Source organism: Macaca nemestrina, chromosome 15, assembly GCF_043159975.1.
Source record: "Macaca nemestrina isolate mMacNem1 chromosome 15, mMacNem.hap1, whole genome shotgun sequence".
Lineage (NCBI taxonomy): Eukaryota > Metazoa > Chordata > Mammalia > Primates > Cercopithecidae > Macaca > Macaca nemestrina.
The window spans coordinates 31,766,572-31,794,211 of record NC_092139.1 but is presented as its reverse complement, the minus strand read 5'-3'; the positions used below and the strand labels follow the sequence as shown (position 1 = coordinate 31,794,211).

The 27,640-nt window shown below is 48.7% G+C and overlaps 1 protein-coding gene across 1 annotated transcript in view; it reads left to right on the top strand.

Moving 5' to 3' along the window:
* The window catches only part of LOC105496202 (BPI fold containing family B member 4), a 31,985-nt gene extending 9,149 nt beyond the window's left edge, over nt 1-22,836 (top strand). Inside the window, exons 7-17 of the mRNA XM_011766388.2 lie at nt 141-204; nt 673-733; nt 1,878-1,969; nt 3,597-3,797; nt 6,275-6,328; nt 8,774-8,944; nt 11,572-11,639; nt 14,130-14,172; nt 15,966-16,029; nt 18,852-18,928; nt 22,500-22,836. Of these exons, the coding sequence (XP_011764690.2) occupies nt 141-204; nt 673-733; nt 1,878-1,969; nt 3,597-3,797; nt 6,275-6,328; nt 8,774-8,944; nt 11,572-11,639; nt 14,130-14,172; nt 15,966-16,029; nt 18,852-18,928; nt 22,500-22,523 (919 nt within the window). The 3' untranslated portion in view covers nt 22,524-22,836. The remainder of the gene's footprint in view (nt 1-140; nt 205-672; nt 734-1,877; nt 1,970-3,596; nt 3,798-6,274; nt 6,329-8,773; nt 8,945-11,571; nt 11,640-14,129; nt 14,173-15,965; nt 16,030-18,851; nt 18,929-22,499) is intronic.
* The last annotated feature ends 4,804 nt before the right edge of the window (nt 22,837-27,640 follow it).

The following is a 27,640-nucleotide window of genomic DNA, read 5'->3' as shown; positions in this document are numbered from 1 at the left end:
CTCCCAGCTTTCAGAACAATTTTCCAGCACTCCGAGGTTCTCACTGTTCAGAGCCTGGACTAGTGACCCGCAGGATGAACAGCCTTGGTGAGGCCTGCATGGCTGCGAGCCTTGACCTCCTCCCGCTCCTGTCTCCTTAGGCTTCTCCCCAACCTCGTGGACAATTTAGTGAACCGAGTCCTGGCCGGCGTCCTCCCTGACTTGGTAAGAAGCTGTCCCAGGATGGGAGCAAGGGGCACAGGCTTCTCCTAGACCAAGGGGCCATAGTCCAGCCTCCATTCCTGGTGGCCTGCAGGTAACCCAGAGGGACAGAGAGAGCCAGGGCCTGGGGCATATTTTTGGAGGGTCTGGGAAGGACCCTGAGGAATATGAAGGGACAGATTAGTGAAGGGTTAAGGAGAGGGAGCTTGAGAATTGCATAGTTACAGGTTTGAATCCCGGCTTGGGCACTTCCTAACTGGGTGACACGTTGCGTCACCTTTCTGAACCTCAATTTTCCCATCTGTAAGTGGGAATTAGAGACAGCCTTCCCCACAGGGCTGTGGCGAGGACAGTGCCTGGCACAGAGCAAGCAGTCGGTAAATTTTAGCTATCGTTACTCTTGCGTCCCTGACTCCCTTGCTCTGACTCCCTGCAACGTCACCAAGGCTTTGTGCCGTTTCTCCCCTGCAGCTCTGCCCCATCGTGGACGTGGTACTGGGTCTTGTCAACGACCAGCTGGGCCTCGTGGATTGTAAGTCCTTCCTGCTTTGCTTCACTGGCCAACATCTACAAGTGCCTGCTCTGGGTGCAGCCCTGGGGAAGGCACTAAGGACCGGGTCCTTTCTGGGAGGAGGGCTCAACATGGTGGGAGCCACAGACCTGCCCTTAGTTAGGCCCTGGAAGTGACATGTGGCTAATGCCACAAGGGAGGTGCCACCTGGCTTTCACTCTTGCTCCCAAACACCCCCCTGAGTACCAGAGAGAGGAGCTTCCGCCAGGGTCTGGGAGGTAATGGCTCTGTCCTGGGAGTCAGGAAGCTGGGTTTGAGCCCCAGCTCTGCCCCGGCCGCTGTGTGAACTTGGAGAGACTCTTCCCACTTTTCTCATCTCTCAAATCTCTCAGTTCACAGAGGGGTTGGAGAGTGACTAGCAGGCGACACACTGTGGAGACTGACCAGGGCCTCAGAATCAGGCTCCACCACCATCTCGGCCCCTGGATTTCTGAGTGAACATTCCTGAAAGCAAGCCCGCCCTGTATGGCTGTGCCATTTGTGCAGTGCACCGTTCCAGGGACCTCCTTTCACATGGATTACAGTGGAACAGCAGTGCCTCGAGTTGTGCAGTGCACAGCCTCCACAGCCACACAGGGCAGCCTTCTCTGATAGTGCTCCCGTTTCTCTGGGACTTTAGGCAGTCTGAGAATGGCTTTCCAAGACAGGAAAATCTCCTTCCCTTTGTGGCCAGAGATGAGGAGGGAAGAGCCCAGAAGCTGGAACTGTTCATTACACAGTCAAGGAAATGACAGATTCAACTAAGCACTGCATTGTGGAACCCTAAATTCCTTCCCTGGTGCACAGCACTTCAGAGTTTACAAAGCTTATCAACATCCAGGATATCATTGCATCCTCCCCACCCCCGCCAACATAGTCCCAGAGGTTACAGTAAACCCATTTTACAGAGGAGGCAACTGAGTTTCAAGGAAGTGCAATGACTTGCTTGGGTTCACACAGCAAGGAAGAGGCAGAGCTGGGATTTAAACCCAGAACTTTTGCTCTTTTCATGGTGTCTGGAGCTGGAGCCTGGGCCTAACTTGTCCACCCCCAGCCCCAGTGTACAAAGAGGGAAGGCATCTGGATGGTGAGGGGACCTCCCCGTGACCCTCTCCTTTGCCCGCAGCTCTGATTCCTCTGGGGATATTGGGAAGCGTCCAATACACCTTCTCCAGCCTCCCGCTTGTGACCGGGGAATTCCTGGAGCTGGACCTCAACGTGAGTGTCTGGGGTTCAGGGCAAGGTGTGGTGGCCCTCCTCCCAAAGGCAGGAGTATCAGCGAGGACCTCCCAGGGCTTCTGCTGAATGCCTGGGAAGCAACACTTGATAGGACCCTTTCTGATTAGAAGAAGGCCTTCTCAGAGCTGTGTTAGAAAACATAATCATAGCCAGCATTCCAAATGCTTACTGTGTGCCAGGCACGTTCTACGTGCTTTGTGACGATTAACTCAGCCTATCCTCACAGCAACCCTATGAGGGAGGCACTTCTTATTGAGGAAACTGAGGCACAGAGAGGTTAAATCACTTGCCCAAAGTCACACAGCTAATAAATGTGGACCTGGGATCCGAACCCAGGTAATCAAACTACTAGGTGCTAAAAGAGCTGCTGCTGTGGGACTGGGTGTGCTGGAGGAATAAATGTGCCAGAGGTATGCTAGTAAGCATTTAACCATCAGCTCTCCATGATTTTATAAAAAACTCCTGATTTGTAGCATTGGCCAGTTTCCATGGTATCAAAACTCCCACCATGGACAGCTTCAAGTTACTAACGTGATGTCAGTGAATGCAGAGTTGGGAAGAGATGTGTGAAATCTGACCTTGTGAGCTGGTATGAGCTGGCTTCTCCAGCACTGGCCTGCATCCGGCCCCTAATTTTGTATGGGGCACACACACATATGTACTTTCCCTAGGCTTCATGAACACAGACGCCTCCATACTTGCTCCAGCAGATACAGAGATGCAGGTGCACATCCGCGCACCTGTGTATGCATATATATTTCCAGCCCCTGTGCATGCACACCTAATATATTCATAAACATACATCCGTTCAAGAGAGATTCATTGGTCACCCATTGTATGCCAGCCTCTGGGCTGAGTGCTGGAGGTACAGTGATGAACAAGACAAATTATCTGCCCTGATGGAGATTAGAATGTTTTGGAGAGGACAGACCATAAAAAAAATCACTCAAACAAATATACAGTTCTAAATCATGAGCATGGTGATCAAGAATCCGAGGCCATCAGAGCTTAAAGCAGGGGATATGTGATCCACCCAGGGAGGTCAAGGAGGGCTTCCTGGAGGAGGTGACATTTCGACTGAGAGCTGCCAGATGAGTGGAACTTAACAAGAGAAGAATGTGGGGAAGGGAATATCCTGTGGGAAGGCCCCATGGTTGGGGTGGTGGTGCTGTGGGGAGACTGACAAGGCCCTGGTAGCTGTACAGAGGGAAGGTGAGAGGCAGAGTGGCTTGGAGACTGGAGAGGTCTCATGGAGCGGATCACCCAGCACCTTATAGGCTGTGGAGAGGAGTCTGGTCTTTGGAGGGTAGATACACATTGTGCAGATGCATACACATGCTAGTTTATCACTGCAGGGCTGAGTTTGGAGAGGATCTGTCATACCGTGGCTGTAATTGTAAGTGACCATGAAACAGGAACTGCAAAATGTTCCATTGCATCATAAACTGGAGGAGAGTTGGGACCATACATCAAAGAGTCACTCAGACTCAGTGGGTTTAACCAAAAATGTCTTCCTGGAGGCAGATTCAGGGCCTCACTCCAGCCTTCAGTTCCCTTCTTTCCATCTTCTCCCTCCGCATGACCCCTTTCTTCTCTTCTCCCCCAGACGCTGGTTGGGGAAGCTGGAGGAGGGCTCATCGACTACCCACTGGGGTGGCCAGCTGTGTCTCCCAAGCCTATGCCAGAGCTGCCTCCCATGGGTGACAACACCAAGTCCCAGCTGGCCATGTCTGCCGACTTCCTGGGCTCAGTGCTGACTCTGCTGCAGAAGCAACGCGCTCTAGACCTGGACGTCACCAATGGCATGGTGAGTCACAGCCCCGCCGGGGGGAGGTGGGGGGCAGCACACAGCTGCCAGTGACCCTTCTCAGTCCCCACACTTGGGGAATTTGCTGTGAAGTGAGAACTGTAGATGGTCCACCCCTTGACTCACCTCCAGCTCGTGGGTGTGCATCCGTTATGTCAGCGCTGGCCAAAGTGTGGGGCTTGGGAGGATTTCAGGTGGTCCACTGACCAAATCTCACGATGAGAAAGTTGCTCCCTATTCAATTTTATTTAATTTTATTTCAATTGTTTTTTAAAAGCATAATATATATTCACATATATGTACCTCAATATAAATATTTAGAATGTTTTCATTTGGTAAACACTAATACACAAGTAACAAAATGATACATAACAAAATACCACCCTTAGGCATGCTCTAGAGTCATTTTCTCTCCAAACCTTTTCTTTCAAAGACTTTCAAGCCTTCAGAAAAGTTGCAAAATGCTACAACTGATGGACATATATCCTTCACTTAGATCCACTAGTTAAAATTTTGCCACAGTTGCTTCATATCTACCTATGTGTCCGCTCACCCTCCTACCAACCCACTCCTCCATCCATCAACCCACCTATCCACCTGCCCATTCATCCACCCATACTTCCATCTATTTATCCTTCCACCCACCCTTCCATTCATTCATATATCCATCTACGTATCCACCAATCCCTCCATCTATCTATCCATCCATCCACCCACCCACCCATCCACCCATCCACCAATCAAACCACTCACCCATTCATCCACCAATTCATCCATCTATCCATCAATCTGTTTATCCATCCATCCACCTATCCACGCACTCACCCACCCATCCACCATCAATCCATTCATCCATCCACTCATCAACCCACCCATCCATCCATCAACCCATCCATCTATCCATCCATCCACCTATCCACTCAACCACCCACCCATTTACTCATCAACTCATCCATCCATCTACTCATCAATCCACCCATCTATCCATCAACTCATCCATCTATCCATCCATCCACCTATCCACTCATCCACCCACCCATCCACCATCAACCCATCCATCCATCTACTCATCAACCCACCCATCCATCCATCAACCCATCCATCTATCCATCCATCTACATGTCCACTCACCCACCCACCCATTTACCCATCAACCCATTCATCCATATCCACTAATCTATCCACCTATCCATCTATCCATTTATCTATCCATCCACCCAACCATCCGCCCATCTATCCACCCATTTATTCATTCCTCCATCCATTCATCTATCCATCCATCCATCCACCAATCCATCCATCCATTTATATATCCATCCATCCACTCACCCATTATCAATCTATCTGTCTGTCTTTCTCTCTGTCTGCCTGCCTGTCTGTCTACCCATCTATCCTATCTGTTGTTGAGCAATTTGAGTTTTCGGAGACATCATGACATTTCATTCCATAAACTTCACTGTGTATCTCCTAAGAAGACATTCTCCACAAAACCATCATACAAATGATGCCAACATTTGCTTCCATTAAGAGAAAAGTCTCCACTTGGTGTCCATATGTAGTTAGCCCTCTCTTGCACTTGTCATTGTCCCCTTTTTAACTAAGAGACAACAGAGCTCATGCCCAAAGCTCTCCACAGACAATGATATCCATGCAGAAGGTAATGGCATTGTTTTGTTTTTATTGTATTTGGTTTTACAGTGGCCCTCTCTTTGTGTCAAGTGTACTGGCTTTCCATTTTGAGTATTTGAGGTCTTAAGAAGTAAGCTAATTTAAAGAATGCTAAGTAAATAATAGTACAAGTAGTTCAAGGATGTGGCAGAGGTCATGAATTCAGTGGACACTGAGTTATGCAAATGGACTTGATGCTGCTCTCCTTGTTTTAATAAGGAATAACTTTTTTTTTTTTTTGAGACAGAGGCTTGCTCTGTCACCCAGGCTGTAGTGCAGTGTCGCAATGTCGGCTCACTGCAATCTCCATCTCCTGGGTTCAAGCAATTCTCCTGCCTCAGCCTCCCGGGTAGCTGGGATTGCAGGCGTGTGCCATCACACCCAGCTAACTTTTGTATTTTTAGTAGAGGTGGGGTTTTCATCATGTTGGCCAGGCTGGTCTCGAACTCCTGACCTCAAGTGATCCACCCGCCTTGGCCTCCCAAAGTGCTGGGATTACAGGCATGAGCCACCGTTCTCGTCCAAGAGTAACATTTTTAGAGGAGAAATATTCAGGTTTTGCCTGCTGTTCTTTGAGACACTCCTTGGTTAGCTTAAGTCAGCCCAGGCCACTTAATCACAAACCAGCTACCATGATCTATGTATGGCGATGATGGCTGGATAGGCAGGACCTCCCCAAGGGTCTTTAAGGGAGAGAAAATGCCCTGCTGGCTGTCGTGAAGCAAGTAGGAGTTTAATCACTGTATTAGCAATTTCTGTCTGTACCGATAGCCTCCGAGACTCACATGGCCCTTCTTCTTGTCCTGTAGTTTGAAGAGCTTCCTCCGCTTACCACAGCCACACTGGGAGCCCTGATCCCCAAGGTATGTAAGGTGGGCAGTTCCCATTGCCTTCAGCCTCATTCTCTATCTTGTTGTTTGAGAAACTGGATTGGAAGGGAAGATGCTCAGTGCTGGGGTGGGGTGCTCTCCCCACAACCCCTGCTTGGGAGTGCGGTGACAGTGACAAGGGCTTGCAGGCTAGATCCCCATGGGTGGGGAGGGGGACACAGAGGGTTGAGGTGTAAAGACCCTGAATTCTATGGGTGGTCCAGCCTGCATAGGCCTAATCCTAGCCTGGCCACTTCCCTTGCTGTGTGACTTTGGGGAAGAGTCTTAACATCTCTGAGCCTTAGCTTCCTCATCTGTCAAAAAAGGCTACTGATACCTATTCCATAGGTTATCACAGGAAGGTAAATGAGATGATGCATATAAAGGTGTCAACACGGGCCAGGCACACTCAGGTGCACAGTAGCTTAGAGGGAAGAGCCAGCCCTTTGGAACAGGCAGACATGAGTCAGCACATCCCAGTCATATGACCTTAGGCACACAATTCCTCTCTCTGAGCCTCAGTTTTCTCACCTGGAAAAACGGGGTAACCACGTTCACTTCAGAGGGTGGCTATGGACCTGGAGTCTGCACCAAGGCAAGGAGCAGGCATTTGATCAACGTGAACTATTATTACTGTTGTTAATAATTACAAATTATTTCTTTTAAAAAAAGAGCAAGTGTGCTTTTGTCTAATTAGTGACCATATAGTGTTAGAACAAAGTTCTTTCTCACCCCAGTTCTTGTCCCATATCTTGTTCTGGGCCTATTACCTTGCACCTGGGAGCAAAGTGCTCTGTACCTAGTAAGGGTCATGCAGGTGCAATCTATAGCATTTTTAGACATTTTTCACCTCTTTTCTGCCTGCCCTGTTTAGTCCTGGGTGGAATTCAAAGGCTGGAGGGGAAGACCAAACTCAACACGTGGTCACTATTGCCCTCATGTGGCTGCAAATCGAACACCAGACGCATCATTCTCTAAGGTGGTAACAGTGGCAGCTCCAGCTAGTAGGTGGACCCCTCAATCGACTGGACCTTTTATTTACTGGGTCACTTTCTATGTGCACTGCACTTTACAGCTTATGAAATTGTTTTTTAGAGTATACTTTTTCTTTCTTTTTTTGAGACAGAGTCTTGCTGTGTTGCCCAGGCTGGAATGCAGTGGCACAATCTCGGCTCTCTGCAAACTCCGCCTCCTGGGTTCAAGCAATTCCCCTGCCTCAGCCTCCTGAGTAGCTGGGATTACAGGTGCTCACCACCACGCCTGGCTAATTTTGCATTTTGAGTAGAGACGGGGTTTCGCCATGTTGGCCAGGCTGGTCTCGAACTCCTGACCTCAAGTGATCTGCCCACCTCAGCCTCCCAAAGTGCTGGGAGTACAGGCACGAGCCACAGCGCCCAGTCAGAATATACTTTTTCATTTGGTTCTAATTGTTCCCTCTATCCACAGGACCAGAGAGGAGGAGCACAGCATTTACAGATGGGGAAACAGAGGCTCAGAGGGGTCACATGATGAGGCGGTAGCAGAGCTGGGGTAGAAGAGGGACTCAGTCCTCAGTGGCGCTGGGCCTGCAGCAGGGGGAATTCAGGCTGGACACAGCAACGTGTCCTGGAGACCCGGGCTGCACAGTCACCAGGGGAGGGGACTTCTTTCTATTTCTTTTGAAAGCAATATTGTGGTTTTGCCCATTTCTCTATGGTCAGTTAACATAGTTAAGAAGTGTATTCCTTAAAGCATGTATTTTTGATAAGTCAATTATTTGGCAAATGTGGCAAACTGCCATTTTGTGAATTGTCCCTTTAGTAAATTAGTTTTCAGGGAATCAAACTGCAGCAAACAAGCTCAAGTCGCTCCAGCAATCTGGGCCCAGGGGCAGCCAGTGGCTTGCCTGAGACCTCCCTGTGGGATTCCCCAGGCGTGGACTTCTCATTTCAGGAACAGTGTTCAGAGGCAGTGGGAGGGCCTGGGCTCCGAGCCCACAGACGTGCCCTGGAATCTTCACTTTCCTCCTGGCCTTGGACAATCTCCTTGGCATTCCCCTCTGAGGCCCCATTTTCTCATCTGTAATGTGGAGAAAAAAAATTACCCCATGGGTGGTTGTAATGATTGAATGAAATTAAGAATGTCCATCCAGCACCCGGCCGGCATCCCCGGGAGACCCCATTTCACTCAGTACCAAGTTTGGAGCATTCCCAGGTGTGAGGCATTGAGCCTGAATTTTGCCGGCATGATCACAGTTATTTCTCATAGTGACCCCATGTGCAAGGCTCAGAGAGGGCAGCTCCTTGCCCAGTTCTCACAGTGGGTCAGTGGCTTTGCCTGTGGTTCGTTGAACCCAAGCAGCATGTGATCCTGGTGCTCTGTGTTTAGAGGTTGGCTGATAACCCCCTGGGTACCTCCTATGCTAAGGGCCCACCCACCTGGCCTGGTGCCTGCCCACAGGTGTTCCAGCAGTACCCCGAGTCCTGCCCACTTATCATCAGGATCCAGGTGCCGAACCCACCATCTGTGACGCTGCAGAAGGACAAGGCGCTGGTGAAGGTGTTGGCCACTGCCGAGGTCATGGTCTCCCTGCCCAACGACGTGGAGACTACCATCTGCCTCATTGACGTGGTGAGTGTCTGGAGGTACTGGTGGCCCCAAGCTGGGCCTCAAGACAGGACCACGTGGTCTCCTGGAGCCCAAAGGCTCCTTCAAATCCCCTCTATTTCCACCTCTATGACTATGGGCCCAACTTTGGGGCCAGAGGCGCTAACCCAAATCTAGCCTTTACCACTTCCAGCTACATGACTTTGGGCAAGTCACTCTCTGTCTCTGGACTGGAATCTTAACTCTCTTGCCAGCCTTGCACAATTTCCTTGGCATTTCCCTCTGAGCCCCAGTTTTCTCATTTGTAACATGGAGAAAAAATACCACATGGGGTTGTCGTGATGATTGAATGAAATTAAGACTGATTTTCTCCTCTGTCACAGGGGGATGGCAGTAGGGCCATCTGAGTAAGATGCTCAGAGCAGTGCCTGACATACCTGAAAGGCTGCCAAAGTGTTAGCTGATATTATTCTCACAGGTTATATATACCCCAGTGTGTGGCCAAGCCAGTCTTGGTCATTCATTCGGCAATATTTATTGAGCACCTACTATGTGTTATGCTTTCTACTTGACGCTGGGGAAAGGGGAAACGAGACATGTGGTGCCTGCTCTCTTGTCCCTGGTACCTAGCAGGGGACAGATACAAATACAACAATTTTCACAATTATTTCATAGAAAGGAATCCTCTTAAAATGTGAACCATGGCTGGGCATGGTGGCTCACACCTGTAAACCCAGCTCTTTGAGAGGCTGAGATGGGTGGATCACTTGAGGCCAGGAGTTTGAGACCAGCCTGGTCAACATGGTGAAACTCTGTCTCTACTAAAAATACAAAAATTAGCCAGATGTGGTGGTGCACACCTGTAGTCCCAGCTACTCGGGAGGCTGAAGCATGAGAATCACTTGAACCCAGGAGGCGGAGGCTGCGGTGAGCTGAGATTGCGCCACTGTGCTCCAGCCTGGACGACAGAGCAAGACTCCATCTCAAAAAAAAAAAAAAAGTGAACCATGTTTCTCTTCTGCATTCCTTCAGTTCTGAAATAAAAGCCCATCTCCTGGCAATGGCCCACAAAGTCCTCATTACCATCCCCTCATGACCCCTGAGCTCCTCCGTGTTCCTCCAACATGTCAGGCACTGTCTGACCTCAGGACTTTTGCACATGCTGTTTCCTCTGCCTGGGATGCTCTTCCCCCAAGTATCAGGTATCTGCATGGTCACTCCCTTACTTCCTTTTTTTGTTTTTTTTTCTTTGAGGCGGAGTCTCACTCTGTCTAGCTTAAGGCCTAGCACATAGTAGATGCTCAGTAAACACTGCTCAGAGGAATGTGTTAAGCTGTGTTAAATGCCATTTCCCCCTCCATGGTTAAGGCTTCAGGCTTCGGACTCAGACACTTGGGACTTTGGTCCCACCTGCTGTCTTCCTGCTAGTCCCTCCTACTCCAGAGCTCGAGACCAAATGAGCCACCTCTAGCTGGGAGCCAGGTGCTCCAGGCGGGAGCATGCCAAGCCACAGAGTGTGGGGGTTCTTGTCCGGGCCTTATAAGACGGGAGGTTTAAAGGGTCGATTCTAGCCCATGAGTGGGAATGACTGTCCCAATCTATCCTCCATCCATCAGCCTCTACTGTGTGGAGATTTTCCATCAGCAGCCCAGAGGTTTGTGTGAGCCAGCCCGGCACCCTGCAGTGACTCCTGCTGTCCCAGGGATGCGGCCCTGACTCCTCCCCAGCCCATAGCTCTGCCTGGTTTGGCCCCATTTCACTGCAGCCTCACGAACCCTTTTACCTCCTTGCTCTCTGGCCTCTTGTCTACCACTCTAATGCCAACCTCTTTCCTGCCTCTGGGCCTTTGCCCATGCCCTCCCCACTGCCTGGATTACTCTCCCACCCTCTTTCCATCTGGCCAAGTCCTACATACCCTTCAGTCCTCAGTTCAAAACACCATCTCCCATGCCAGCTTACACCCCTGCCCGTGCACCCAGAGCCCCCAGTTCTTCATCAGGCCAATCATCGTGGTCTTTGTTATCTAATAACATCACCTGAATCTGTTGGGAGCTTACTGTTTTCTCACAAAGCCAACTTTTAAATTCAATTTATTTTGGGTGGGAGACAGGGAAGGAAAAAGGGATTTTCCTACAAAAAGTCCTCTACTTGGAGAGAGAGAGAGAGATGAGCCTGAGCCTTTTATATCCTCTCCTGGGGGATGAGACAGTTATGATTGGCAGTGGTGATACCCAATCTCATTATCTAAAGCGAGTTTCGTAGGCTATGAGCCACTCCCCACCCACTCTGAGGCATTGCAGAGACACCTGGTAAACACCCGCTATAAATCATGGGGATCCTGTGACATTTGCCTTACTGAGAAGTGTTCACTCAGCCCTTACTGTGACTCACTTGCAAACGATAGTTAATGTTGGCAACTTATTATTGCAAACTCCTTCCCTCCAGAGGGGGTGCAAATCCATTACATGGTGAGTGTTAGCCAGGAGTCTCATGCTTGTAAAAGGAGGTCTGACCCAGGCCTCGGGGAACAACCTGCCATCACGCTCAGGATTAACGAAGCCCTACCTAGCACAGGGCACACAGTGAGCCCTCCGCAAGCACTGGCCAAGACATGATGGCAGTGACGTCTTTCTCCTTTCCTTTCCCTCCAGGACACAGAACTCTTGGCCTCATTTTCCGTAGAAGGAGATAAACTCATGATTGATGCCAAGCTGGACAAGTAAGGGGCTATGCTGCCTTGGGGTCCTGGTGGTGCTGGTGCTGCTCACGGAGGAGCCCCCAGGGAGTGGGTAGAGGTCTCCTGTGTGGCCATCAGGGCTGGGTAAATCCAAGGAGCTGCAAAGGTGACAATGGCTCATGCCTGCCGAGACCATTGTCACAAGCCAGGCAAGGTGGGTGAAGCTATGAACTTAGAAAGAAACTACTGCCAAAATCAACAATGTCAGTAATAATAATGATGCTAGGGGGTGGGCACAGTAGCTCATGCCTGTAGTCTCAGTGCTGTGGGAGGCCAAGGCTGGAGGATTGATTGAGGCCAGGAGTTTGAGACTAGACTGAGAAACACAGCAAGACAACATCTCTACAAAAATAGAAAAATTAGCTGGGCATAGGTTCACACCTGTTGTCCTAGAAAAAATTAGCCGGGCCTGGTATCATGTGCCTGTAATCCCAGCTACTCAGGAGGCTGAGGCAGGAGCTCAGGAGCTCGAGGTTGTGGTGAGCTATGATTGTGCCACTGCACTCCAGCCTGGACAACAGAACGAGACCTTGTCTCTAAGTAACAACGATGATGAGGAGGAGGAGGACGGGGAGGAGGAGGGTGCTGGTGATGAGGACGTACCAGGCTCTGCTCTACGTACTGGAAGTGTATGTATTATCTTGTTTCTCCCCTCCGATGGTCCCAGTGGAAGTGAGGGCTATTATTCTCCCTTTGTAGGGAAAAAACTAGGGCTGGAAACAGTGGATTTACTGACCCAGGGCCACCCAGCAAGTACATAGAGGGGCTGTGAGCCAACCCAGTTTCGTGTGACCTGCTGTATTGGCTGGGTACCATCATGCGCTTTGGAGCCAAGCAATATGGGTTCAAATCCTGATGTGACCACTAACGGGCTGTGTAATATTGGCCAACCAACTTCACCTGTGAGCCTCAGCTTTCTCATCTGCAAATGGGGATAATAGTCACTACCTCATAAGAGTCATAAAAAGAATAGTTATTATTCATTGGATGCTTTCTGTGTGCCACGTATTTGGCTAAGTCCTAGGTGTGTCTTCATTTAATTCTTTCTTTTTCTTTTCTTTTGAGCCAGGGGCTCACTCTGTTGCCCAGGCTAGTGCGCAGTCATAGCTCACTGCAGCCTTGACCTCCCCAGCTCAAGCGATCCTCCTACCTCAGCCTCCCAAGTAGCTGGGCTTACAGGCATGCGCCACCACACCCCACTAATTTTTGTATTTCTAGTAGAGACAGCGTTTCACCATGTTAACCAGCCTGGTCTTGAACTCCTGGGCTCAAGTGATCTGCCCGCCTCAGCCTTCCAAAGATTTGGGATTACGGGCGTGAGCCACTGCACCCGGCCTTCCTTTAATTCTTGATACCAGCCTATGGAAATAAGTACTATCATTATTTCCATTTCAAGATGAAATGAGGTCATATGAAAAATTTTTAGCACGTGACTAGATCATCGTAAGCTTTTCTTTTATGACCAATATTTCTTAAGCCCACAAATGGCAGTTACTCATGATTAAGATAGTGCACATCAGAGACATCCAGGAGTTCCCAAGGAGGCAAGAATCAGCCTGTGGCCTGGATAAGGAGTAGGGGCCAGCTGTGCAAGAGTTGGGGGTTTCCTGCAGAGACAGCAGCACAGGCAAGCTTTGCAGAGAGGAAAAGGGCACAGATACTGTGGGGTGCAGTGCCTGAGGGGGTGAGAAGGCTGGGTGACGAAGTTAGGAAGAAGAAACCATGTCTGAAGTGGAGAGTCTTCTTTCCGTAGAAGGTGCCTTTATTTCCCTCCTGCTGGACAGTGAGCTGATGCTTCTGAAAAGCCCCGAAGGATTTCCGCCCCACGGGCAAGCCTGGTCTGGCGTCTCTCGCGTAGGACTGTCAGTTGCAGCAAGATTCACGTGCAGCAAGACGGAGGCCCTTACAGAGCAGAGCGAGACCTCAAACCACGGCCTCAGCCTCCCATCTCAGAACAGCACAATAGCGAGAGTGCAGGTTCAGGGTGTGAGACCTGGGCTATCCCTCCCTGGCTCTGTGGCCGCAGTAAGCTACCCTGGAGCCTCAGGCTCCTGCTCCACTGGATGGCTGGAAGGATTACACGAGGCGGTGGCGATCACTCATGCGCATATGGCAGGGCCTCTGGAGCAGCGCTTTATAGAAATACCCCCTTTAGTCCTAGCAGCCACCCACTTTGCAGATGAAGAAACTGAGGCATAGAAAGGTAAAGTACTTTGACTAAGGTCACAAAGCTAGTAGGTGGTAAAGCTATGATTTGAGCCTTCTCTGTGTGGTGCATGAAGCCCTGGGCATGGTGTCTGATGTGCAGTTAGCGCTCAGCGTGTAAGAGCCAGCATTGTTCTTATTAAATCGCTGCAGATGGAGAGTGATCGTGAGGATAGGGGAGGGGCTTCTCACAATTTGTTGCAATGCAAGAGACTTATGATTTTCAGGCAATCCCTGCTTCTCACAGGCTGTTTTCTTCTTCTACAGGACCAGCCTCAACCTCAGAACCTCAAATGTGGGCAACTTTGATGTAAGTACCATGCTCAGGTCCCAGGGCGAGATCTTCTGGGAAGGAGCCCAGGACAGGCCTTCCGGGAATGGTGTTCCCGTGAGGCCGGCTGGGCACAGGGAGTTTGTCCATTCCAAAGGCTCCCGTCAACACTCTCAGCCCTCATTATGCAAATGGACAGATGGAGAAACTGAGGCCCAGAAGGCAAGTGAGGGGTAGAGGACAGACTTGCAGCTCCTTCTACTCTGCCTCGGGTGCTGTCCCATGTTAACTGGCTGCCCCATGGGGGGCCAGTGGGCCCCAATCGCTCCACTTCAGGGTGGGGAGGCACAGTGGCAGCCTTGTCCTACAGGAGCCCTTTCCTCCTGGAGGTAGGAGCCCCTGACTCCTGTGTGAGCTTGAGCGATATCAACCCACTCTGAGCCTCCGTTTTCCCATCTATAAAATGAGTAAAAGTTGAGTTCATTCCTAACCTCCCTTCTTCCCTTCTTGGCCCTGGGTTGTGGAATTCTGCTTTTCCAAGGGTCCAGGAATCGGAGAGGCTCACATTCTAGGTTGGGTCCTGTTTTATCTCTTTGTTCACTCTTGGGTGCCCCACCCCCACCTAAGGCTTCAGAAACACTCCTTCTCCCCCACCCCTCACCTCTACTTTTTGTAAATTGACAACTAAGCATCTGCTAGCTTTCTGGGACAAGCTTGGATGAGATTTCCACGTGTGCAGAAAAAGTCAAACCCATTCATTGTGTTGCTTATTTTATAGATTTCTAACCCAAAAAGCTGCAGCCTGTGAAGCTGGTCTTGGCAGCTTCATTTTATAGGGAGAAACCGCCCAAGGCTTCCCAGCTGGTTGGGGCAGAGTTGGGACTAGAACTGAAATCTCTGGACTCCAAGCGAAGAAAGGGGCTGACAGTGTGAAATTAATGAGTATGAAGCTATCGAGATGTGCCCTAGGCACTGAGTTATGCTTTTTTTCTCTTTTAATGAGGCTTTCTCATTTAATCCTTACCACCTTATTATGATTTTGGTATTATTATTACATCCATTCTTCCAAATAAGGAAGGTAAGTTCAAGTGACTTGCCCAAGGCAACAGAGCTAAGAAGAGGCACTGCTGGAAAGTGAGTCCATGCCCTCACCCTGTGCAGACTGGAACGTCCGACATTTTACATACAGGGGCTTAAGTCTGATTTTTATAACCACCCTCTGAGGCAAGGGTTACTCACTCCTGTTTTCAGAGGTGGAAACCAAGGCTCAGAGAAGTTAAGGGAGATAACATATGAAAAGGCTCGAGGCCAGGAGTTTTACGTGATCTACTCACCATCCTCACCGCATCCTTACAAACTCAGCTCACTGACCCATTTTGCAGCTGAGGAAGCTGAGGGTTAGAGGGTGAAGGAGCCTGCCCAGAGGCCCATGGAGGCTGAGCTGGGATGGGAACCCGGGGTGTTGGCTCCAGGGCCATTGGGCCTTCCGTGATGCCATGATGGTACCATCGGGGCCAGGCCACCCTAAACCCTGTGCTCTGTGCCTCCCAGGGGAGGAACTAGGCCTCCCTCAATCCCTGCTTCATAGGGGCCTTGGATCAGCGCCCACGCTGGGCCTCAGTCTGCCCATCTGCATAATGTGCAAGTGGACGGGGGGCACCTTAAGGCTACCCGTGAGAAATTCTGGGGTCCCAGGGGTTCTGACTGCCAGAACCTAGACTTTCCCAGAGCAGCTCTGTGTCTCCACCTTGAGCCAGGGGAGCAGACCCAGGGGGCCCTCTGGAGCTAAGCAAACCCCTTGCCCAGGCTCAGTCCTCCTTCTTCCTCTGCAGATTGGCCTCATGGAGGTGCTGGTGGAGAAGATTTTTGACCTGGCATTCATGCCCACAATGAACGGTGAGAGCGGGTGCCTGCACCTCTGGGAGCTTGTGGCTTGGGTACTGGGGGATACTGGCTTGTTAGGCATGCTGGATGTGCATCTATCCTACCTCAATAGTATTTCTGAGCACTTCCTTTGAAGTGTATTGATGAAAGCCTCCAAATCCAAATGAGGCCCCCAAAGTTCCAGCACCTTCCTTATTTGCTTCTTTCCTGTTTGGCTGATTGTTTTATTTTTCTGATTATCTATGAAAATTCCGATTATGTATGGACATTGTATGTGTGCAAATTTTAGAAAGTATAAAACGATTAAAAAACTCACCTCACAGAGGCAATGAATCTCAACATCTGAGTATATTTCCTTCTAAACCCTTTTTTCTCCATTTTTTCCCCATGTGATTGAGATATTTTCTGACTCACATTAAAAACTGTATTTAATTTTAATTATAAAGGAACTACAGGAATACATTCTCATTTTGAAAAGTTCCATTGGTGCAGATAAAGCTAAAGTCGCTCTTACCGACGTCCCCAACCTCCTTCCATTCCAGAATCTGCCCCCCTGGGTGGCCATATCAAGTTAGGAGGTTTTCTTGCCCGACTTTATAAACAGAGTAGACTGAGCTTGCTTTGCTCTCTGTGGTGTCTCAGGAATGTTACTGGGAAGGCTGCTTGTTGAACTATGGCGGTCATCGGCTACTCACATTCTGGGACTGGGAAACTGCCCGATCCCTCAGGCCACTGGGCCCCAGACTCTCTCCCACTCCTGCTTCCTGGATGAGAAGACAAGGAGGGCTGGCACGTCCCAGCTGATGTCATCAGCTACACCAAAGGGGGTTCTTTTGGAGCCATCTTGATGTCAAACTAACCCTTGTTCTGGGCCCTGTGGCCAGAGGACGCTGAGTCTCACTGGTGGGGAAAGTGGTGGTTCCTCCGTGAGAGACGACGGGGTCAGGAGCTGGGCTGGGCCAACCTGGAAGGGAAGAGATGGAGCCTCTTACATGGCTTAATCACTAAGAGTGGTATGAACTTGGGGGCGAATCTTTTAATCATACTGAAATGCAATTCACTATTTTCAAAATAAGATCTTAGACTAGGTCCATAGTCCCCAGAGTGAGCTCCGTAAAGCAGTCCCACAAAATACCCTGCAAAAAGGGTTCCATGACCGAGCAAATTTGGGAAGTGCTGAAGATACTCCTGCAGGGTAGATGCGCGATGTCTTTAGCTTTTTGAAAAGTCCTGCTGGAATAGGGAAGTCTATTAAATTTCACTTAATTTACTTCCCCAGCCACTCTTTCCTATCCCACTTCTTTTTCTCTCTTCCTGCTCTCTTTCCAGAACAGTAATTAGCAGGTTTACCTAGGCTCTGACAATCTGAAAACAAACAGCACATCCCATGGCAGAGTCAATGGTTGGGGCTCCACGTGCACCTTTCCATTACTTCACTCGGCAAACATTTGCTGTCTCCTCTATGACCAGGCAGACCAGGCAGACCAGGCAGACAGCTGGGTGATGCTGGGGACACAGTTCTTTTTTATTTTATATTTTATTTATTTATTTATTTATTTATTTATTTATTTATTTATTTATTTTGAGATGGAGTCTCACTCTGTGGCCCAGGCTACAGTACAGTGGCGTGATCTCGGCTCACTGCAATCTCTGCCTCCCGAGTTCAAGAGATTCTCCTACCTCAGCCTCCTGAGTAGCTGGGATTACAACTGTGCACCACCACGCCCAGCTAATTTTTGTATTTTTAGTAGAGACGGGTTTTTGCCATGTTGACCAGGCTGGTCTCAAACTCCTGACCTCAAGTGATCCACCCACCTCAGCCTCCCAAGGGGATACAGTTCTTGCCTTCAAGGAACTCACAATGTGGTGGGAGTGACAGATACAGAAACAGAGAATTAATATTTTATAGTTTCTCTCACAGAGCAGTTCAGAGTTGGGATGGGGGTGCTGCAGGAGCCTAGAGTCATTTGGGGTCCAGAAAGCCTTGCAGAGGAGGTAACATCTGAACAGTCTCGGAGAGGGCTCAGAACTCACCACAGATGCTAGGGTGAGAGAACGTGTGCCAGGCAGGAGGAACTGCAAGGACAAAGGCCTAGAGGCATAAAAGAAATTGCCAGAGCCAGGAGTGGTACCTCACGCCTGTAATCCCAATACTTTGGGAGGCCGAGGCAGGTGGATCACGAGGTCAGGAGTTCAAGACCAGCCTGACCAATATGGTGAAACCCCATCTCTACTAAAAGCACAAAAATTAGCCAGGTGTGGTGGCGCATGCCTGTAGTCCCAGCTACTTGGGAGGCTGAGGTAGGAGAATCACTTGAACCCGGGAGGTGGATGTTTCAGTGAGCTGAGATCACGCCACTGCACTTCAGCCTGGGCGACAGAGCAAGACTCAGTCTCAAATAAACAAATAAAAGAAAGAAAGAAAGAATTGCCAGGCGTAGGCGCCATGGCTCATGCCTGTAATCTCAGCACTTTGGGAGGCTAAGGTGGGGGCAGATCACCTGAGGTCAGGAGTTCAAGATCAACCTGGCCAACAGAGTGAAAATTTGTCTCTACTGAAAAAAAAAAAAAAAAGCAAAAATTAGACTTGTTGGTGTGTGCCTATAATCCCAGCTACTTGGGAGGCTGAGGCAGGAGAATCTCTTGAACTTGGGAGGTGGAGGTGGAAATGAGCCAAGATTATGCCATTGCACTCCAGCCTGGGCAACAGAGCGAGACTCTCTCTCTAAAAAAGAAAAAAGAAATTGCCAATCTTCTTACAAATACTGCCAGCTTCTGGTGAGACCACCACCTCTCGGACCACTGACGATGTCTGACTGTTTTTTATTTTACAGCTGTGCTGGGTTCCGGCATCCCTCTCCCCAAAATCCTCAACATCGACTTTAGCCATGCAGACATTGACGTGTTGGAGGTAAGAGGAGATGGAGCTCCATTCTGCTTTCCCTCCCTGCCCTTTGCTCGTCACCTTTGACCACTGCATTCAGGCCAGGAACTGGGAAGAGGAAAAGAAGAGGAGGGAAGGGGAGGAAACAGGGTCCTCTTCCTTCCAAGTATGGGGCTGAGGGAACAAGGAACGGAGCTGTTAAGGATCCTTAAAGACACTCTCACATTCACAGTCTCATTTAGCCCTCACTACAGGCGTCATTGTTGCCGTCTTACAGATGGGAGAACTGAGGCTCACAGCAGTAAGGGGTTTACCCAAAATTGAATGTGACATAGTTCCTTGGAGCACCTTTATTGAGCACCTACTCTCTGCCAGGCACTGTGCAGGGGCCTGGGGATCCAGTAGTGAACAAGGACAACCCTGGCCCTTGCAAAGCTCTCTCAGCCCAGTGGGGAAATGGCCTTTGGGTAATATTCCTGAAGTAATTGGCTAATTATAATCATGGCAGGTGCTTTGAAGTTCACATGCAGGGGCTCTTGTTTCCACAATAAAAACCACCTGTGGTCAATATCTGAAATTTGGAAAATACGAAAAAGATTAAACAAACATGTATGCATATATATATATATATATATATATATATATATATATTCCAGCAATTACTCCTGAGAACATTTTGCTACTTTTCATTCTAGTCTTTCTGAAGTTTTATTTTTAAACATGGCTTTGCTCAGGGAATCAGTAGCATTGGGGTTAAAGAACGAGGGCTTGGAGCCCAGTGACCCGGGTTCAAATCCTAACTCTGCCAGTTTCCAGCTGGGTAACCTCTCCAAGCCCCCATTTATTTCCTCTATAAAAAGGGGCTAATCCTAGTACCTACCCATAGGGCTGCTTTTAGGAGAAAATGGGATTCTGTGTGTAACGTGCCTTGCACAGGCCTGGCACATAATAAGCATTTCTGGAAGTGTCCACCATTATAAATACCATCACTATAATAAAGGATGCTGCAGTGAACATCTCAATGCACAAACTGTTTCTTGATTCTAGATTTAGTTCCTTGGAACAAACTCCCAGAAATGGAATGAATGAGCCCTTTGCACCAAATTGACAATTTCCTTGCCAAAGGAAATTGCCCCTCACATTTGTCCCTCACATTCATGACAGGCTCAGACTCAGGGAACAGCCCCCTTCCCACATTGCGGGGACAGTCAAGGGAGGTGGACAATGACCTTTGATGGGCAGTGCGGGCAGGGGTCAGATGCTGGCTCTGGGACAGTCCCCTGCCCTGACCCCATCTCTTGAGATCCTACAGGACCTCAGCATTGCTTTGAGTCTCAGTTTTCTCATCCGAAAATGGGAAGCAATAATGGCCACCTCATACAGTTTGTGGTGATAAATTAAACGAGATACAGCATTTTATTATAAAATGTTATTATTCACTTCAACAAAGGGGTTAGGAAACACCAACAGGATTGGCACAGGTTTACCTTCATCATCATCATCATCATCTCTACTATTTACTGAGATATTCAGTGCCCCATGCATAGTTTTTCATGGATTTGGCCTTATCACAGCCCTGGTTGATGTTTGCCCTCACTTAATAGATGAATGACTTGAGTATCAGAGAGGGTAGGCCGCGTGCTCAAGGTCACCCAGCTGGTGAGAATTAGCGTTTCCACGGAAACAGTGTGAAGCAGCTCAAACCAATGGCTCTCAGTGGGGCTGTACTGCACCCTCCCTGGCCCCCAGGGCCTTTTTGAAGTTGATGGGGATGAATTTTTCTTTCCTGAATGCGTGCAAATTTTCATATCAAAATACATATTGTTTTATTATAAATGACTTACCTTTTTTATCCTTTATATTCTGGTAAAGGAATTATACTGGTTTTTGAAATACATGTATACACAGGTTATAGAATCTGTGAAATTTATTCCAGAATAGTAAGCTAGCACAAATGCCTGGGATAAATGCGTAATGGGTAATGGGTTTGAAAGGTTTAAAGAAAACCTCAGTCCCAGGCTTGGCCCTGTAGGCTCCCCTGTAAGTGGCAGCTGCCATTATTATTATTATTATTATTATTATTATTATTATTATATAGGTCTTAGCCATTTATTTTGACTTTTTATTTTGAAATAATTTTAGGCACACAGAAAAGTTGCAAACATAGTACGGAGAGTTCCAGAATACCCTTCTCCCAGCTTCCCCTAATGTTAACATCTTACATAACCAGAATACCATGATCAAAACCCAGAAATTAACATTGGTACAAAACCGTGAAGAATCTGCAGGTGTATTCACCAGTTTCCTTTCTATTGCCTTTGGTCTGGTTCAGGGTCTAGCCGAGGACCCCCTCTTACATTCAGTTGTCACGTCTCTTTAGAGTCCTCTAAGGCGGGACAGTTCCTCACCTTTTCCTTGTGTTTCATGACCTTGACATTTCCGATGAGTCTGGCCTGTTTTGTGCAATGTGCCCTGGAATTGATGGACACTTTTTTCACGATTGGATTGAAGTTTTGTATTTTTTGGCAAGGACACCACAGAAGTGACGCAGTCCCCAGTGCATCCTTTCAGCGGGTACCGATGTCCATGTGACTCATTCCTGGAGGTGTTCACTGTGGGTGCTTGCTTAAAGTGTTTCTTCACTGTAAAATTACTATTTTTCCCTTCGTAACTAATCAAGCTCTTGTGAGGAGGTACCTGGAGACCATGCAAATATCCTGTTTCTTGTTAGACTTTCTCCCACTAATTTTTGCCATTCAGTGTTCATGGTTTTGCCTGCAACTGTCATGACTGGTGTGTGCCTAATGGCGATATTCTGCTTCTCTAGTTCCTTTGACATGTGTCAGTTGGAATTCTACCAAGGAAGAGCTGTCCCTTCTCCTCCATGTATTTATGTATTCATTTAATTATTTATTTCTGTCGCTAGAGACTCATGAATAGTTCTTTTGGTCTATGGGTTATCATCTCTTTTATTACCTATATTACTGAAGTTTTTTTGTTTTGTTTTGTTTTGTTTTTTGAGACGGAGTTTTGCTCTTGTTGCCCAGCCTAGAGTGCAGTGGTGCGATCTCGGCTTGCTGTAACCTCCACCTCCCGGGTTCAGGCGATTCTCGTGTCTCAGCCTCCTAGCTGGGATTACAGGTGTGCGCCACCGTGCCAGGCTAATTTTTGTATTTTTAGTAGAGATGGGGTTTCACCACATTGGCTAGGCTGGTCTCGAACTCCTGACCTCAGGTGATCCGCCTGCCTCAGTCTCCCAAAGTGTTCGGATTACAGGCCTGAGTCACCACACCTGGCCAAAGAATTTTTTTTTTAATTATGAAAACTGGATCTTGGAAGACTGTGAAGAGGAACTCAGGCCTATTTCGCTTATTTTGGGGAATAAGGGGACGGGAAGTGTCTTTCCCAAGGTCCTCTGTACAGGGCCGGATAATGACACAGCCGGGTGCTCCTCGGGCCTGCATGACCCCTTTATCTCCGCTGTTCAGAGTTACTGCTTCCTGGAAACATGACCAGCCAGATCCATAGGCAGGTGAGTAGCAAGGCTCTAGCCACAGCCACCCCACCCATCACCAGCTACTCTGTTCTGCCATCCAAGGACCTTCTGGTGCTGAGCGCGTGAATGACAGAGGCAGAGATGCTGCTGCAGCTGGAAGAAGCCGGAACCAGTCTCAGAGAGGCTCGGCCTGGAAACAGACCCCTGCCCAGAGTCCTCTCAGCCTCCATGACAGGTCCCTCCCTGGCCCCCCAACCCTCTTCCTCCCTTGCCCCAACCCTGAGAAATCGTCCAGCAACTACCTGTTGGCAAACATTCCCTTCCATGGTCAGCCTGCCAGGAGGAGGAGAGTCACCTTAGGGCTGGAGGCCTCTCAGACCCCATCCCGACAGCAGGTTGAGTATTCCCACTTTCAATAAAAGACTCCACTTTCCCTGCACTTGTGACGAGTTTCCATGAAGGACCCTCCCTCAGGGTCTGGGTGGTTTGGGGATTTTTCCCTCTTTGGCTGCGCCTGGGCACTTGGCAGTTGTAGCTACAACTGGGGGGAGGATGATCCCTCTGGGGACAGCAGGGGAACCAGCCTGTCTCTTCACATTAAAACAACCACAAGCATTCTACAGAGGGGTCCCCTGCCACCAGGACAGCTTCATACCTCACTACTCCCAACTCTGACATCAGGAGGTCATTAAAGTGCAGGAATTTTGGAGTAGGGAGGATGAGGTTCAAATCCCAACTCTGTCACTTGGTTGTGTGACTTGATGAGGTCCTTAGCCTTCCTGAACCTCAATTTTCCCATCTGTAAAATGGATAATAGTAATAATTATTATACTCCAGAATGAGTGTGAGGATATTAAATAAGGTCAGGTGTTTCTGAAGTGCTTAACACTGAGGCTGACACGCAGTAGGTGCTCAATATAATAAAGTGTGAGCATGTGGAACCCTTTGCTCTAGTCAGAGGTAAACTGAGGACAAGGAGAAGTCCTTCGCATGTCTCTTGGTGAAGACAATGCCCAGGGGACCCCTCCTAGGGACAGTGCCACATCTCCCTGTAGAGCCATAGGGCACATTCAGGGCAGTTTAGGAGAGTTATTTGATCCCAGCCTTGAGGGCATGCAGAAATACTGAAGTCCCTTTTACATAATTAAGGATTTTTTTTCCTCCTAGTGATTTTTAAAAAGACTGTTTTTTCATGTCTCGTTTGTTTTCTTTTACTTAAATATCAGGAATCCAAGCTACTGGGCTGTAGGGTTCAATATTAGATTTCTGGCTTCATCATCCATCCATTCTTGAATTCACTGACTGTCTGGCAATTGTTTAGGGACTGGGATTTCTACACTTGACAAGGGACACAGGGCTTCTGTCCTCGTGAAGGTTAGGTTCTAATCCATGAGTAATTACATTAAGTAATTAAGTAATTACTTAATTACTTAATGGAGTAATCCATTAAGTAATTACAGCATAAGTAAACAATAATAAGTAAATCAATAAACAGAGGCCATTTGAGATTGTCATAAGAGCTATAAAGGGAATAAACAGGGACTCATATCGGGGAGGGAAGGGGCGGGAGGTGGCACCACTGGGTGGTCAGGGAAGGCATCTCTGAGGAGGAAACAGGAGGAAACACATCATCAGAGACCCCTCTGAGGGCCTTCACAGCCCACCACCCTTCCCTCCGCAGCTTCCTGGGTCTAGGTCCCTCCTGGTCTCCTTAGTAATGCCCAAACCCTAACTAACCCCTTGGAGGAGGAAGGGGCTCAGAGAGAAGTAAGGTGGGACTTCCTGTCCAGCCGGCCCAGGGAAGGGCTAAAGGGGAGGAAGTCCTGACTTACAGGGTGGTGCTTGGGAAGGAGGCTGCTCCATTCCTGTCATGGCTGACCTCTCTCTCCTTCCGCTGTGTTAGAACCACCTGCTATAAATCCTCATGAATTCATCCATTTGTTTTCATCTCTACACCACCCTGGTTTCACTCCCATCATCTCTCCCCTGGGCCGCTGCTCCAGCCTCCCCACTGCTCCTCTACCTTCCACTTCTGCCCTGACTGATACAGGGCAGGTGAACCCCAGAATTGGGGCTTATCCCAGGAGGGGTCTTGGCTTCTCCCAGGAAAGAATTCAAGGGCAAGCTGGTGGTGTTAGACAGCAGCTTTTATTGAAGCAGCAGTGCACAGCAGCAGCAGAGGTACTGCTCCTTGATGAGCAGGGCTTCCCCACAGGCAGTGTGCCCAGAGGAGCAGCGGATGGGCTGTTGGCAGCTGTATATCTACCCACTTTTAATTATATGCTAGTTAAGAGGTGGGTTATTTGGAACTTTCTGGGAAAAGAGCTGGAAGTTTCTGGAACCATTTAAGGTAACTTCTGAGTTGCTGCCATGGCCCATTGCCATGACATTTGTGAACTGTCATGGCCTTGTGGGAGTGTCCTTATGCTAATGAGCAGTGAGGGCGGCAACTAGAGTCGTTTTCGTGGCCATGTGCTGGTTTTCCCTGAATTCCCCACTGCACCCTGTTTTGACCAAATCCTGCTCTGATTAGCAGGGTCATGACCAAGGTTATGACCAGTGCTTGGAAAACAAGTCCTGGTGATCTCCTACCTCTCTACCATCCATTTGCCACTCAGCTGTAACAGGGCTGGATTTTTAAAACTGCAGATTCGATCACCTTCCTCCCCAGGTTTTCCTTCCATGAGCTTTTCGTGGGCCCAGAGCAAAATCCAGACCCTCACCCCTGCCCACAATGTCCTACAGGGTCTTCCCCCATCCCCGTTCCCCAGCCCACCTCTCCCTAGTCTTCTGCTGAAGAAGGGAAAGTGAAGCCCTCCATGGGGCCCTCCCACCCTAAAAAAAAGGTTTGGCGTTACAAATAACTCTTTTCAGCCAGGCACGGTGGCTCGTGCCTGTAATCCCAGCACTTTGGGAGACCAAGCTGGGTGGATCGCCTGAGGTCAGTTCAAGACCAGCCTGCCCAACATGGCGAAACCCCGTCTCTACTAAAAATACAAAAATTAGCCAGGTGTGGTGGCATGCCCCTGTAATCCCAGCTACTTGAGAGGCTGAGGCAGGAGAATTGCTTGAACCCGGGAGGCAGAGGTTGCCGTGAGACAAGATCGTGCCACTGCACTCTAGACTGGAGGAGAGTGTGAGACACCGTCTCAAAATAGATAGATAGATAGATAGATAGATAGATAGATAGATAGATAGATAGATAAAATAACCCATTTCATTTTCCATTGGGTCTGATTTCTCAAAAGTCAAATGACATGCTCGTGTGTTCTTGTAACGTGAAAAAATGGAAGGATTTGGGAGACTAGGAAAGGAGGAAGAGACTGGATTGGGCCAGATGAGAATTTGGGCAGAGCAGCATGGGGCTGAGTGCCCAGATGACGGTGGATGGTCAGGAAGGCTGGGAATTTTGGGGAAGAGGGGTGAAGCAGGATGTGATTAGTGCTGCTGACTCAGGAGAGGGGCCTTAACACCCGGCCTGATGATCCAGGGCTCAGACCACACTGCTCCATTCTACTGCTCATGACAGTGGATCAAACCATCACTGCACCCTGCGTTGACCATGACAAAACCAAGTGAACGGTTGTTTTAAATTTAAACACAAGAAAAGCCTCACTGAGCATCTCCACCAGTTTGGGATGATATTGAGGTTTCACTGATGACCAGAGATGCTCCTTAAAATGTCAGGATTCCAGCTGTCTGCCTGCGAGTGCTCTGGGCTCCCGGAAGCCTTGTGCGGAAGCAGATTTCATGCCAGAATATGCCATGTATCTCCGCTAATGTCTTAATTCAGTTGTAGATGACAAATAACAAACTTGAAACGCCTCCTAAAGACTTCACTTAGTAGATGTTTCTGCTATTAATCCTGAGTAACAAACCATCTCAAAACTTAATAGCACAAAACACAATTTTAGCTTCCTCACAGATTCTGTGGGTCAGAACAGCTTATCTCTGCTCCAAGATGTCTGAGGGCCTCAGCTGGGAAGACTCAGACAACTGGGGGTGATTTCACAGCTGGGGGCTGGAATCATTTGGAGGTTTCTTCACTCACCTGCCTGCTGGTTGCTGGTTGATGTTGGCTGTCAGCCGGGACACCTGCACATGGCCCCTCTGGGTACTGGGTTCCAAGAGCGAGTATCCCAAGGGAGCAAAATGAAAGCCGCATGGTACTTTTGTGATCCAGTTTTGGAAGTCACGTGTCATTTCTGCTTATACACAGTTAGTCAAGGTGGTCACAAGAGCCCTTCCAGGTTCATCAAAGTGGCCACTTCATCAGCCTTATCACAATGGCATAGAACCCTGATGATACCGGTGGGCTGGGGAAGGTCCCCAGATGCCAGTGGGACCTTGACTCCAGCCAGCATCCAGGCTCTTGACACCATTGCAAGAAGGAATTCAAGGATGAGTCAGAAAATAGTGGAAGTATGGAGATTTATTACAAAGTGAAAAGTATGCACTCAAAAAAAAGGGAGTGCAGGTGCCCTTAAGACAGTCATGTGAGGGGGTTTGAGGCTGCTGCCTGTGTGGGTTTCTTTAATCAAGGGGTGGAATATTCATAAAGATTCCTGAAAAAAGGTGGACGTTTCTTGGAACTGTGGTGCCATTCATTTTTATACCAAACATGGATGTTCCTGGAACTGTCATCGTGCTGGAGAGTATGTGATTTGGTATGTTAATGAGCATATAATGAGGGCCTAGGTGAAACCTAGGTCAAATCCAGCGCCATGTTTGGTCCAGTTGGTCTTAGCCAGCTTGGTGCACACCATTTTTCACCATCTTATCAGCCCATACCCTCCGCAGGTATTTCAACAGTTTGATTTCACCAGTCATGTGAAATTGCTGCCTGGAATTTTCCATTCTCTTGCAACCACCCAGTATTATTCATACCTCATTTTCAGTGACCCTAGCATCTCTGAAGTGGTTCACTTTGTTTCTTCTTAGCTTCACCACCCTGACCTTCAATCCCACACCAGTAGTCTTAGTTGTACGCTGACTACTAGAAAGAGTACTATGCTACTCCTGTCCTCCTATTTCTCAGATGAGGCAAGTGAGGTTCAGAAAGACAAAGAGCATCCCCCAGAAGCAGCAGGCTGGTGATTCCCAGGAAACACTTGGTTTCTTATGTACTACTGCATCACAAGCCACCTTGATATTCAGTAGCTTAACAAACCCAACTCTTTATTATTTTTCATGCTTCTGTGGTTTAACCAAGCAGTTCTAAGTGTGGCGTTGGCTGGGGCACT